This window comes from Phocoena phocoena, chromosome 15, assembly GCF_963924675.1.
Source record: "Phocoena phocoena chromosome 15, mPhoPho1.1, whole genome shotgun sequence".
Classification (NCBI taxonomy): domain Eukaryota; kingdom Metazoa; phylum Chordata; class Mammalia; order Artiodactyla; family Phocoenidae; genus Phocoena; species Phocoena phocoena.
In genome coordinates, this window is record NC_089233.1 from 16834830 (window position 1) to 16849767 (window position 14938).

At 40.8% G+C, this 14938-nt stretch overlaps 1 protein-coding gene across 1 annotated transcript in view; it reads left to right on the plus strand.

Moving 5' to 3' along the window:
* Window positions 1-14938, plus strand: part of XPO6 (exportin 6) — a 70871-nt gene that overhangs the window by 15825 nt on the left and 40108 nt on the right. The window contains exons 6-8 of the mRNA XM_065892274.1: window positions 4586-5039; window positions 8320-8446; window positions 13785-13894. Coding sequence (XP_065748346.1) covers window positions 4586-5039; window positions 8320-8446; window positions 13785-13894 — 691 coding nt within the window. The remainder of the gene's footprint in view (window positions 1-4585; window positions 5040-8319; window positions 8447-13784; window positions 13895-14938) is intronic.

Sequence of the window (14938 nt, forward strand, 5' to 3'; positions counted from 1 at the left end):
AGGTTTTTACCTTTGCATACTCCCGTTCAGTCTTTGTCCTTGTGCTTGTATCTTTCTATAGTTTCTGTCATGGTGTACACATGCTATTTTACATGTGACTTTGGATCTTACATATTTTTCTATTTTTGAATATTAGCTTTCTGACTGATCATTTTTCTTGGCTGCATAATCTTTCCTGACCTGGCTTCTGGGAAGGAGCATAGGCTTTGGGGCTAGACCTGGGTTTTAGTTTCAGGTCTGCCTCTGACTAGCTGAGGAACATGGGGGAAATGCCTCATCTATCTGTGTTTGAGTTATTCTAACTGTCTGTAAGTGCAGATAATCATAATACCTCCTTTAGAGCTGGGAGCATTAAATGAGAATATGTAAAGTGCTTGGTGCAGCACCAGGCAAATAATAATAGCACATGAAATGGTAGCTGTTCTTTTTTTTTTTTAACATTTATTTATTTATGGCTGTGTTGGGTCTTCACTGCGTGCGGGCTTTCTCTAGTTGTGGCGAGCGGGGGCTACTCTTTGTTGTGGTGCGCGGGCTTCTCATTGCAGTGGCTTCTCTTGTTGCGGAGCACGGGCTCTGGGCACCCGGGCTTCAGTAGTTGTGGCTCTCAGGTAGAGCGCAGGCTGAGTCGTTGTGGCGCACAGGCTTAGTTGCTCCGCGGCATGTGGGATCTTACCAGACCAGGGCTCGAACCCCCCTGTCCCCTGCGTTGGCAGGCAGATTCTTAACCACTGCGCCACCAGGGAAGTCCTAGTAGCTGTTCTTAACATCAGTGTTATCATTGATGTGTTGCTCTCCCCACACCCCACCTTAGAATCCCATTCTGGAAAAATTCTTCTGAGCTGAAGAATAGGGTTAACTTTTTTTGTTTTGTTTTTGTTTTTAAAGCCAGAATTTATTTCTATTTAAGAATGTTCAAGAGACTTTAAAAAGGCCCAAGGGCCCAACAGTGTCCGGGTTTAGTATAAGATCATACTGAGGTGGTGTCTGGTTCTTCCATTGCTAAAGCCTCAATTTGATCCTGGTTGATAAATGCCCTGATAATTCTAATAGTTGGGTAATGGTGATTTCCTCTAACTGGCATCTTTCATAAATGGCCGTCAGTCCATGAATGATGAAAAAAGCAATACCAGAAACAACCATTGATAGAAAGTTGTACGACTCAAGTGGAAAGCCACCACAGCAATTCCAAAAATCAAAATTATTAATCCAATAATAAACAAACTGAAACGTTTGCAGATTCTGCTTGAACATCCTTCTTGCATTATTCTTTGAAACCAGGTCTTCTGATTACCAGCTTGAGTAGCTGAGATCATGATGAGTCTCATCTGGTATCAAATGCAGCTCTTTCAGAATAGAAACCAGCAAACGCCTTTCAAGATAGATGCCAGAGAACAGCTTTTTAATCTAGTTTTAGCAATGGAAATTAAACTCGTATTAATAAATCACAAAATCCTCATTTTAATGGCTGAGGAGGTTGAGGCTGAGAAACGTTAACTACTCTGTTCATATTAATCCAACATTAGTATAAGGCAGCAGTTCTCAATAGGTCTGGGGACCCCTGGAGGTCCCCCCAAACCCTTTCAGGGTCCCAAAGGTCAACGATGTGGTCATAAAAATACTAAGACGTTGTTTGTCATTTTTATTCTCACTCTTATGAGTATACCGAGTAAAAAAAGCTCATTCAGATTCCACATTGCAGTTAACCTTTAAGAAATTAGTACTCATCAGATTTTAGTATTAGAATAGCTGCCGTTATCTGAAAAGGCCACTTCCTTCTCTTTCAGTTGTATATCTGTGTGAAGCTGGGTTCTCGTCATATACTTCAGTAAAACAACATTGTACAACAGATTGGGTACAGAACCAGATGAGAGAATCTAGCTATCTTCTTTCAAGCCACACAATAAAGAGATTTCCAAAAATGTAGAAACAGTGCTATTCTTCTCACTAATTTTTTGGAGGGCAAAATATAATTTTTTCATTTAAAAATGTTATTTATGCTAACATGGAATGGGCTTATCATTATTAAATGAATTAAATATTTGAAAAATTCTTAGTTTTAATTTCTAATATGACAAATATCAATAGAAATAACCTACATAAACAGAAAGAAGCTTTTTGCTGTCCTCGGTGATTTTTAAGAGTGTAAAGGGATTTTAAGACTAAAACATTTGAGAACTGCTGCTATAAGGTAAAAAACAAAATGTAAAAATTTACCCAGTATTCCACCATACAGAAATAACATCATTCCAGACCTCTCTCTCTACATAAATGCAGTTAAAGGTAGATTAAACTGAATAAAAGGACCAAATGGTATCGTATCATATATATTTTTTTGGTATCATATATTTTTGCTAAAGACTATTCAGTTTTAGTTTTACTTGAATTTAACAGGAAGTATTAAATGGAAGGAATTGCTGACCTTGAGATGCTTTTTCCACAAGGAATATTAGTTTGTAAAAGATATCTCCAAGGATAAGAAAAAAAGATTATGAAAACCAATTTCTTACTACGTATTTTAATTTTAGACCATATATTTTGAGACTTCATGCTTGTGAAAGATGAGAAAGTTAGTTAGCACACCCTTCTATAATTCCTCCATTTGTTTAGTCTTGATTCTGTATTTAATTCAGTGCTTGCATTAGTCCCTTTGCCACAGCTTCACCATTCTGTAATTCTTCTTTTTTATTTATCTCTTTATTTGCATGGTTTCATCGTTCAGTTGCTCCCTAAGAATTTGTGGGCAATATATTATTTGAATTCTTGCATGTTTTAAAAAAATGTCACCTTCCTTTATACTCAAAGGGGACCTTTGGGTTAAGTCATTCTTTGCCCCAGAACTTGTAGATACTGCACCACTGTTTTTTGGCTTTGACTGTTACTGTGAAGTCTGAATTCAAGGCTTTCTCCTTTGTATATGTGCTTTTTCTGCCTACATTCCCTTATTACTGAAGTTTTTGTATTGATTACTCCTTATTTTTTTTCTTGGGGCTAAGCCCTTTCATTTTGTATAGTGACACCTTTATTTCAGGAAAGGCTTCTTCTTGTTATAGTTATGAATGTTTTTTTTCTTTTGTCTTCTCTAAAATCATTTTATAGCCACCCCCACTCCCAATTTCATTTTGTGTGATTTCCTTTAGTGCTTCTCAAAAATTAAGCAAGCCTAAGAATCACCTGGAGAGCTGGTACAAGCACAGCTTCCTGCCCCTGCCCGCCAGGTTCTACTTCAGTGGGTGTGGGTGTTGCCTGATCATTTGTATTTCCGACAAACTTCCAGGTTATGTTGGTGATGCAGGTCCACAGACCTCACCTTGACTAGCCCAGTAGTTTCAAATTTTTGGTCTTTGGACCTGTTTACTCTTTTTTTTTTTTTAATTGAGGTATAATTGACATATAACACTGTTAGTGTTAGTTGCAGGTGTACAAAATAGTGATTTATGTATATTTGCAAAATGATCACCACAGTAAATTTAGATCCATTACCACACATAGTTACAAATTTTTTTCTTGTGAGAATTTATTTTACACTATTAGCAACTTTCAAATATACAATACAGTATTGTAAACTATAGTCACCATATTGTACATTACATCCCCAGGACTTATTTGTCTTACAGCTGGAAGTTTGTACCTTTTTACCACCTTCACCTGTTTCGCCCACCCTGGACCCCTTTACTCTTTTTTTAAATTAATTAATTATTATTATTATTTTTTGGCTCTATTGGGTCTTTGTTGCTGCACACAGGCTTTCTCTCTAGTTGTGGTGAGCGGGGACTCCTCTTCGTTGCAGTGTGCGGGCTTCTCATTGCGGTGGCTTCTCTTGTTGCAGAGCACAGGCTCTAGGCGCCCGGGCTTCAGTAGTTGTGGCATGCGGGCTCAGTAGTTGTGGCTCGCTGACTGTAGAGTGCAGGCTCAGTAGTTGTGGCACACGGGCTTAGTTGCTCTGCGGCATGTGGGATCTTCCTGGACCAGGGCTTGAACCCGTGTCTCCTCCATTGGCAGGTGGATTCTTAACCACTGTGCCACCAGGGAATTCCCTGGACCCCTTTACTCTTAAGAATTATTGAGGTCCTTAAAGAGCTTTGTGGGTTTTATCTATTGGTATTCAAACTGAGAAAATTTGGAAATATTCATTAATTCTTTTAAAAGTAACTGTGATGAACTCAGTGCATATTAACAAATAATATATCTTAATGAAAAATAACTTTTCCAAAGCAAACAAAAACATTTACTGAGAAGAGCGGCATTACATTTTTGTAAATCTCTTTGATATGTAGCTTAATGATAGATAGCGTTTGCTTTTTCTCTGTTGCTTGTAACTTGGCATGTAACCTCTGGAAAGCTCCGTTGTACACTTGTGAGATAATAAAAGTGAAAAAGGAAAATAACATTCTTTTCAAAATAGTTTTGAATTTGTGAACCCCGAAAAGCGTTCTGGGGGCTCTCAGGGGTCCCTGGACCAAACTTTGAGAACTTCTGCTTTATGCTAATGCTTGGTTTTTTGTTTTTGTTTTTTTTAAGGAGAATTACTTAAATTGGTTTATAAGAGATTTGATAGTGTGTATCTTAAAAGCCTTTTGTGTTTCAGGTGACTTACTGAGTAACCTGTTGCAGAGTCCTAGTTCAGCCAAACTGTTGAATCAGCCAATCCCCATCCTTGATGTGGAGAGTGAGTATATCTGTTCCCTGGCCTTGGAGTGCCTGGCCCATCTCTTCAGTTGGATTCCTCTGTCTGCCAGCATCACCCCGTCCCTCCTTACCACCATCTTCCACTTTGCACGCTTTGGCTGTGACATCCGGGCCAGAAAGATGGCATCAGTTAACGGCAGCAGCCAGAACTGTGTGTTGGGTCAGGAGCGCGGCCGGCTTGGGGTCCTGGCCATGTCCTGCATCAATGAACTCATGTCCAAGAACTGTGTGCCTATGGAGTTCGAGGAGTACTTACTGCGTATGTTCCAGCAGACTTTCTACCTCCTGCAGAAAATCACCAAGGATAACAATGCCCACACGGTGAAGAGCAGGCTAGAAGAACTCGATGAGAGGTAATGAAAACAGGTGTGGCATCGGCTGTGCCGTGAGAATGGGCCTTGACTGTTTATCACGTTGCGCTGCATAGTGTCTGTAATCCTCTTTGGTTTCAGAATCTGGGGCTTCTGGTGAGGAACGGAGAGGTAGGTGTGTACCAGTAAGTCCAAGCTTAGCTGGAAGGGCTAGGGTGGTTAAGGGAAGCGAGTCGAGTTGGAAAAGTTGTGAATTGTGTGAATTGTGTAGGTTGGTTGTCTTCTTTGCCCGTCCACCTCCTGTCCTCCCTTCCACCCTTGTCCGCCCTCTCCTCACTCTTTGCCTGCAGGTCTGAGGTGGTGCAGGAACTGGGACCGCTGCTCATGCGTAGCCGAGCACAGGAGAGGAGGCCCGTGGAGGTACAGGAGTTACACTTGCCCTTCCTTGCTTGGTGTTGCTTGTTGGTTCTTCCTATTTGACTTTTCTCAAGTGAACGTCGTGCAGTGTATAGGAATGTTGTCACTATTGTGAGTTTTACACCGATGACAAGAAAGGAGAGTTGTTAATGGGGCACACACCTGAGTTTCTTGGTTACTGTCCTCTTGAATGGCGCCTAAAATCACTTAGCCTCGCTTTATTAAGGACTCTTAGCAGATGGTTCCACAGTATGCTGAGGCATGGTCTCATGTATATTTCCCTTACAGATGATGTCATTTATGTATCTTACAGCTTTCATTAATATGGTGCTACTGCTGGGTAAAAACAAAAGGGAAAATTGGAAGCTTATATTAAGGACATTATGTTGACTGTTCAGAGACTTTCAAACAGATAAATTGTATTGAATTAGTAAATATTTATAGATTGCCTGGCAGCAAAAGTTGTTAGTATTTTCATCAATTTTCCTTGGCTTGTTTTTGTTGTTAAGCTATACAGAGTTAAGCCATTTCTTTTTCTTTAGAGTAAGCAGCAGGATATAAAGTCAGGTGCCTAAAGTTAAGACAGTTTTAGTGCTTTCTAAATTTAGCAATTTTAATAAGTTATTCTAAAGTTGGAAAAATTGATACATGAGATTACTTTGGTTTGGTTCATTGTAAACAAGCTTTGTGTGAAATTTTCTTTGTATAATCACAAAAGAACTCATAATCTGATATGGTAATATGTTGGTTTTATTTTTCATTATTTGGTAATAGCTTCCTATTTGAATTCAAAAACATCAGCATTCAGACACACAGCTTATATGTTTATATCCTTTCTAGCTTTGGTTAAGAAAGGCTGTATTTTCATATGTTTAAAAAAATCACGACAGTAACCCAACTGCTTGTACCAACCATCAGATATCAGTTGTTCTGACTTTTACTTGTGGTGTAATGTTTGTTATGGCTTACATTTGGGTGGTATAAAAATGTCATCATGGATGATCTGTGTTCTGATTTTGTTACGTGTAACTTTTGTGCTCTTGGTTTTATATTTTAATCCTATGCTTCCTATTGCCCTGTGAAAGCTGAGAGGTGCCTGGAAGCAGAAAGGTGACATGAACAACACTGTGTGCTTGCTTCCTGGCTCTTGGGTCCCTTACCACTAATTCTAAACAGCTAAGTCCATTCTCAGTTGTTTAGGAGCTGCTTAACCAGGTTTCTTCCTCTCTTCTCCTCTACTGCCTTTTTTTCTAACTTTCTACTGCTCATTAGCACCTGTACCAGAAGGTGGGCAAGGGAAAGAAAATGAGGTGAAATAAAATTGGAGTTTTAGCTACTGAACAGTCTTGCTTGTATTCTTTAAAAAAATTGGGTTGGAGATTCAAATAAAATTGAGATTGTGTGGTATTTGACCCATGACTTCTCCTTATTCTTTAATGGGTGGTAGGGAATTGAGTGCATCTTCCTAAAGAGAGCAAACTGGTTGATGTCTTTGAATAACCACATAAAAATGTGTAATAGGCTGAGCGAGGAATGAGGAGTTCCTGCTCTTGAGTATTAGTGATTGAAGGCCTCAGAGAAGTTTTTTTGTACTTTCCTATCTCTAAAAACAGTTGATTAGTGCCTTACTGTTTTTCAAGTATTTGACCCCATGATCCTTATCAAACAAATTATTATTATTTTTTTAAGCTGCAAATAAGCTTACCTGTGGGTGGCGGCCACACAGATTGGCTACCCTCAGGGTGCTAGGTCCCAGGAACAATATGGGACGTTTTATTTATGGGCCAGTTTTGCTCTTCTGAGGAGTAGTCTTCTTCCCCTTTATTATCTCATACATCTTTGCTTTAAAAAAAAAAAACGAACACAGCTTTTTGCAGTTAGGAGTTTCAGAATTGCTTTTAACCATCATTCAATATTTGGCTAAGGCCCAGTGTATCTTTTATCTTTTTTAATCTGTCTCTGAAATGTGGTTTATGGAGGTATGCCCATCTCATTTTCTAATCACCTTTTGGTATTTAGGAGCTTAAAATGACAGTTTCTGAAATGTGAGAGTGATGATGTGCTGTGTATTCAATAACAAAAATATCTTATCCTTGCAGCTGTGACCCACACTCTTCTGTGAAATGATATTTGAATACAAATGAATTGGGAATTCACTGTGATGTGAAAAGAAAGAGCACTGGATTGGGAGTAGATGGTAGTCCCATTCTTCTGTGAGCTGGCTGAGTGACCTTGGGCCAGTCACTTTATCTCTCTGGGCTTCATCTCTAAAATGATGCATCAGTAAATTGTCCTTGAGTCTTGTCCAGCTCTAACAGTCCTCCTCCCTTAGATTTGAAATCACTTTTAGAATGGATTGGGACGTGCTATGTTTAATTAGCACCAGGAGCCAGAGGGTGGGGAAAAAACATGAACATGAGGTTGCAAGACTGAATATATCTTACCTGGATGCCATCCCTTTCCTATAGCCTTGTTTTGTTTTGGGGTTTTTAGCACATTTGTTTTAATATTTTGGCCTCCTAGCAAAGAAAACCAGCCCTGCAGACTTGCCACATTGAAATGACAGATCATCTGCCCATGGACCTTTTGAGTACCATTTCCTTTCACTTTAATTGGGTCATAACACTGAGTTAGAAAATATGAGGACGCTAGCTTATAAGATGCCTTACCTAGATAGTGTCTGAGGATTAAAGTTGCTTTTCTGCTATGTTTCAGGTGGTAATGGAATGAAGGGTTGCCTGACCTGTAGGTAATTGTTGCAGGCCTTTATATTTTTAACTGAAAATATATTTGTTATAAATCTGTATAGTTTTGTACTGAAAGAAATTTGGATTGAATTTGAGTTCTCTTCTAGGGAGGTGGCCGAGTTTCTCATTGTCACCTTTTGTCTTCTTGTCTTCTTTAGCTACATTGAGAAGTTTACTGACTTTCTGCGGCTCTTTGTGAGTGTTCACCTAAGAAGAATCGAGTCCTACTCCCAGTTCCCCGTGGTGGAGTTTTTGACACTTTTGTTCAAGTACACATTTCATCAGGTAAAGCACTGGAACTGCCCATGTCTATCCCTTGCCACTCAAAATGTCTACTTTGTTATTTTCAGGAGAAAGAACTTCTTTATTTTATTTGTCAAACATTTATATAGTGCTTACTATATGAAGATTAACACATTTATCCTTCATGACAACCCTATGAGGTAGGTATTATTATCATCCCCATTTTACAGATAAAGAAACTGAGGCATAAAGATAACTTGCTGAGGGTCATACAGTAAGCGGTGGAGCCAGGATTTGAACCCATAGAGTCTGCTTTTAATCACTGTTATGTTGAAGAAGCAAAATATAGAAAAAGTCTGAAGTTAGGGCCTTTAGTTCTAGTCTGTAACTGTCACTAAGACTACCCACAAGAACATTGTAAATAGTGACGTTCTCAAGAGTTCAGTTTTGGTGGATCCAGTTGTTTCCCCCATTCAGCAAACGTTTTTTGAGCTCCTGTTGTGTTCCAGGAGTGAGGCCTATAACCCTTGTAAACAAAGTCCTTGCGTTCACTGAATTTGCATTCTGATGACTCAATATTTTTTCTTTCTATATGTATTTTAGCAGCTTTATTGAGATAACATTTACTTACTGTGCAATTCACCCATTGTAATTGTACAATTCAGTGATGTTGGTAGATTTATAGACGTGTGCAGCCATCATCAGAGTCCAGTTTTAAACATTTCTGTCATGGCCTATCACTTGTGCCCATTTGTGTATCTTTTTAAAATAAGCTTTTTGGGGAGCTCCCTGGTGGCCTAGTAGTTAGGATTCGGGGCTTTCACTGGTGTGGTCTGGGCTCAATCCCTGGTCGAGGAACTGAGATCCCGCAAGCATTGCAGTGCAGCCCCCCCCCACTCTCCCCAAAAAAGCTTTTTGTTGAACTATCACACACGTATGGAAAAGCACATAAATCATACATGTATAGCTTTGTGAGTTTTCCCAAAACGAACAAGACATGTGACCACCAAAGTCAAGAAGTAGAACATTACCAGCACCCCCAGAAATCCCCTCATGTCCTTCATCACTCCCCTCCACATCCTCCCCAGAAGTAACCCCAGACCTGACTTTAATATCCCAGATGAGTTGTGTCTGTTTTAGAACTTCTCTAAATGGAAGCATACAATGTAGATTTGTCTGACTTTTTTCATTCAACATTATGTTTGTGAGCTTCATCGGTGTTGTGTGTGGCAGTAGTTTGTTCTCATTGTTTTATAGGAAGTCATTAGAAAAGCCACTCCACTGCTGATTTGGGCCACTTCCAGTTTTTGGTGGTCATGAATCACGTTGCAGTGAATATTCTTGTGCCTGCCTTTTGATGAACATACGTAGCTCTTTCTTTGTATGTTGGTATATTACCAGGAATGAAACTGCTGGGTCAGTGAGGGCATCTGATTTTACAAGCAGTCTTTTTTGGTTGTTTCAGTCACTGATGTTGTAACTTAATGAGGCTAGAGGAGAGGTAAGGGTGGAGGCTGGGAGGGGTGTGTGTATGTAAAAGGGGATTTGGAAGGGTGCGGATGGAGGAGGAGGATCAAAGGTTAAAGAAGTGACACGATGTCTGATAGAGGGGCCTGTGAGTGCAGAGCAAGAAGGAAGTACGGTGATCTCACTAGGCCTAAGAAGGGATAGAAGAGGTGATGAGATATAGGAGGGTGAGGATGTAGGAGAGAAGCATCAGAAGTGGGAGAGATTTGAGATGGATCTGGAGAAATCTTAAAGGGGACCAGGAAAAAAGGAAGGATTTGATAGATACCTTTGAATAAGTGCAGCAGAAACGAACGAGAGATAAGGAGCCAGTGCTGGGGGCAAAAGGAAGGGTTTGTTTGGGAAACGGAATGAACCGTCTTCCGATTTTGCTCCCTGTGTAAAATGGGACCTTTTTAGTATACGTGGTGTAGAAGAAAGCTAAAAAGTGCTTTGAAGTATGCATGTCTGATGCTTCTTCTTTGGATGTGGACCCAAAAGTTCTGTGTTTGAGCTCTGGTTATTTCTGTTAGGTCTCTGTCCTTGGATAAGTCTTTTAAATTTCCTAGGGAGATAGACTGCAGTGGGCATCTTTCGGGTCTTTCCATATTCATCTTCTATGATTCTTTACTAGAATCCTACGGGTTCATTTTCCATTGAACCGAGAGTGGTGGTTTTATATATTTATATATGTTTTAATTACATACTGGGAGAAGAGATAGATTGGTCATGAGGCAAACAGCAAGCTTCTGTCTTCCTCCCTCACCAGCGGGTCACTGTCAGCTGAGCTCCCTGTGTTCTGCTGGCCTCCTGTGTGAGGACTTGCATTTCTGGGTGCAGACTCTGGGCTGTGTGGGTTGGTGGCCTCGAGGTGCAGGCAGAAGCCGATTCTGAGCACTGGCCAGAGGGGCAGGAACCTGGAAGGGGCTCTGGGGGAAGCTGCCCTTTGCTGGAGAGGCAGGGAGGGAGAAAGCTGGCAGGGCACGCTCTAGGCCCAGGAGCTGGTAGTAAAAGATTTCTTTAGGATAAGGTTTAAGAATAAGAAATTAAATTGCTCTCAAGAGAGAGCTTTAAGTTCTCAACTGTTCATTAACAGCATGTTCTTCCTTTATCATAGCTAAGTTCTCTGTAAAGTGGGAAAATGTGTCTTTTCTCTTGTTTAGAGGGTTATTCTCAGTGTACTTTGCCTTTTGTTCCTACAATTCATGGAAATATTAGTCCTGGTCAACATTTTTTTTTTAATTTATTTAATCTTTGGGTCTGTTAGGTCTTTGTTGCTGTGCATGGGCTTTCTCTAGTTGTGGTGAAAGGGGGCTACTCTTCATTGCGGTGCACAGGCTTCTCATTGCAGTGGCTTTTCTTGTTGAGGACCATGGGCTCCAGGCACGTGGGCTTCAGTAGTTGTGGCTCGCGGGCTGTAGAGCACAGGCTCGGTAGTTATGGCGCATGAGCTTAGTTGCTCCGCGGCATGTGGGATCTTCCCAGACCAGGGCTCGAACCCGTGTCCCCTGCATTGGTAGGCGGATTCTTAACCACTGCACCACCAGGGAAGCCCCTGGTCAACATATTTTTAAAGAATAGTAATAAGATGTAGATGGTGGTAGTATCTTCCTGTAACCATTTCCTCTCTTCTGTTTATTTTCCTGCATTTTTTCTTTCACCTAAGTGTCCTGCCACAGCCACTAGTGCTCACCAGGTGTTTGCCTCCACCATTGCTGAGCCCCTGAGGTGTCTGTATAAACATATGGTTTCTGTCTTCCTGCTCCTTCTCTTGCTGTATCATTACCAATTCCTTCTTGGTCTTGCAGTTTCCATTTTGCCCCTTCTTCTTAAAACATGCCTGAGATAGTATGGCATGGGGGAAGGGTCTGGACTGGGGGAGTCTTACGATCCACAGTCTAGTTCTGTTTTTGTTCTTTATCTTGTCACCTTGGGCAGATGACTTGACTTGTGGTTTCTTTATCTGTGAAATGGGAGGAAGAAAGACATCTCTCCGCTTTCCAGGACTGTTGTGAAGATCAACTAGACCTATGCAAATCAAAACAAACCACTTGGAGAGAAGAGTAGTATCATTAGTTTTTTAAAGGAACTTGCCAGGATCTTTAGTGACTAACCAGCCCTGGAATCTGAAAAGTAAAAAATCTGAGTATGGGTACATTTTAAAAATGGGTCCATGAGGGCTCTGCAAAGTTGTATGACTCCAACAAAAGTGCAGTCAGCGTATTGCCTTTATGACCTTAGCAATCTGTGCCCAGAGCAATTGTCAAAGGCAAGACTGTGGGCAGTGCATAAGGCCTCACAGTGGGGCCTGTAGAGATGGATGTGAATGGTAGTGTTTCAGGTCCTGCAGAGGGTGTATTTGCCCAACTTTTTTTCCAGCCTTGAGCCACACAGTAAATCCTCAATTCAAACGCATGAGAAAGACATGTATAATTGTAAACTACTTTGACATAGCCATAACACTTGGATTTATATGGTGGCTTTTCTCAAAAGCACCTCCACGTGCATCGATCAGTTATATTTTTTGGTGAGGGATCTGGTAGGTATTTATTTTCAAAGCAAGGAAGGGCGGCTGGGTGACCTCCTTACTGGAAGCACAGCAAGCCAAAGCCAGGACAAGACTACATCTCCTGGCTGCAAGTCAAGTGCCTGTCCACAAGCTACCCATATTATTTCCACACGGCTTATTGTTTTTTCTGCTTATTCTTCTGGTTCATTTCGTGTTCTGAGGATGGCCCTGCCAGTGGTCCTGATTGAGCTGTAGCAGTCCAGTTCCAGAGCTGCCCTGTGGCTTGTGAGTGGGGTCTGCCACACTTTTTAAGTTTACAGTTTTTCTGTCTCAGACTCAGCCTGGGTACACCACCACCGTCATTGGTAGTTATCTCTTGGACAGATTCCATACATGCCCTTGTAAACTTCTGGATTTCTTTGGCCCAGAGATGGAAGGAAACTGACTCAAGAAGATGATGGTATTATTTCTTTCCATATCTGATCCTGCCATCAAATATGTGGTTCAATGAAGTAATCACAAGTAAAGCCAAAGAGTTCTTGTAGGTAGCAAGAATTTGAGTGGATATATAAGGGATTGGGGGGCCACAGATGAAACTGAATATGTGTGAGAAGGACTAGATGTTGGAGAATATAGTGCTTGGATTTTGCATGAAATAGAATCTCAAGGCTCTTGAGAAAGTTGATCAGTGCAGTGGTCCAGGCACTAGGACCCTAGCTCTTTTCTCCTTGCTTTGTCTTTATCGACACCTGGTAAGAGGTTGCTATTAGCCTGTTTGACACATCTACTTTGCAGATGAGCTAAAGCCTGTAGGTCAGTCTTAACGAGCTCATTTTCAATCTGTTATGTAGGAAGACTGCAGATGTTACTTTCCTAATGTTCAAATGTGTAAACTTGTCACTTTGGAGCCACTGAAACTTAGTTTTGGTTTTGTAATAGTATGTAGTGGAAAGAGCATTGGCTGGGGTTAAATGGACCTGTTCCTACCCCTGACCTTGAACATATCTCTGGATCTCAGTTTCTTTTTCTCTAAAACAGATTTGAATTGGATGATCTGTAAGAGCTGTCCGCATCACAGTCTCAGACTTTAAAACAGGTGTTCGCTCGGCTTATTTTGTAAATTGGTTTGCCCTGCATAGTACAGTATCTCCTTAATGATGTGTTCCATGGTACCCTTGTCTTGTTAGGTTCAACAGGGCCCAATCGTGAAGACCGAATAAAAGACACCAGTTGTGGTTACCAAGAAGCCGAGGGAACCTAGGCTTATGGTTGTAGCATTCTGGTGTATGTAAACACTGGTGGGTGTGTTTCTAAGGAGTAGTTGCGTTAAGTAATTTCATTGTCTGGATTTCTTTTGCACCATAGCCTACTCATGAAGGTTACTTCTCTTGTTTGGATATCTGGACGCTCTTTTTGGACTATCTGACAAGTAAAATTAAAAGCCGTCTGGGAGACAAGGAAGCAGTTCTCAACAGGTAAACCGCAGAAACATTTATAAGTAGAAATAAACATTATTGTCAGTTTTTCTTGTGGCCTAAAGAGGCAACCATGCAGTCAGACCTCTTTAGTGAAACTGAGTCATGTAAGCTGTTTAGGTAGTAAAGCCATTGAGCATTTTCTTCTTTCTTCCCCCTAAATATCTCATTTTTTAAAAATACATTTTTCTGGTTAAAAAAGTAATATGTATTGTTAATTTTTTAGGTATGATAATGTTTTTGTGGTCCCCATCCTCCCCCATGGCCCTTATTTTAGAGATACAACCTGAAGTATTTATTGGATAAAATGATATGATATATGGGATTTGCTTTAAAATAATTCCCTGGGGGGCTTCCCTGGTGGCGCAGTGGTTGAGAGTCTGCCTGCCGATGCAGGGGACACGGGTTCGTGCCCCGGTCCGGGAAGATCCCACATGCTGTGGAGCAGCTGGGCCCATGAGCCATGGCCGCTGAGCCTGTGCGTCTGGAGCCTGTGCTCCGCAACGGCAGAGGCCACAACAGTAAGAGGCCCACGTACCGCAAAAAAAAAAAAAAAAAAATCCCTGGGGATAGAGGGGGAAGTGGGTTGGCCATGTGTTGATAATTGGTGTTGAACTTAATTGATAGGAACTTGGGGTTCATTATAGCCTCACTCCTTTTGTATGTGCTTGAAAATTTCCCAAATAAAGTAATAAATACTTGTCAGGAAAAAAATATTTATTTTAAAAACTAGCAAAGATAGAAAAAATCAATAATCCCGCAATCCAGAGATAGTCATTTTTGTACTTCTAATTTTATTTTAAAAAACAGAAAATGGGGAAATGTTTTTTTCCCCACGTTTCTCAAGCCCATTTTTTCTTGTTTGCAGGCAGAAAGTATGGTTCCTGTACACTGTGGTCGTTATATATCTAATTATTTGAAGCTAATATATCTAGAATGCTCAGCACATTACAGATGCTCAGTAAATAGTATTAGTGGTTAATGGTGGAGATAGTGAACGCCCCTCCCCCAGAAATGTGCCAAATGGAGGTGGTGAGGAGACCC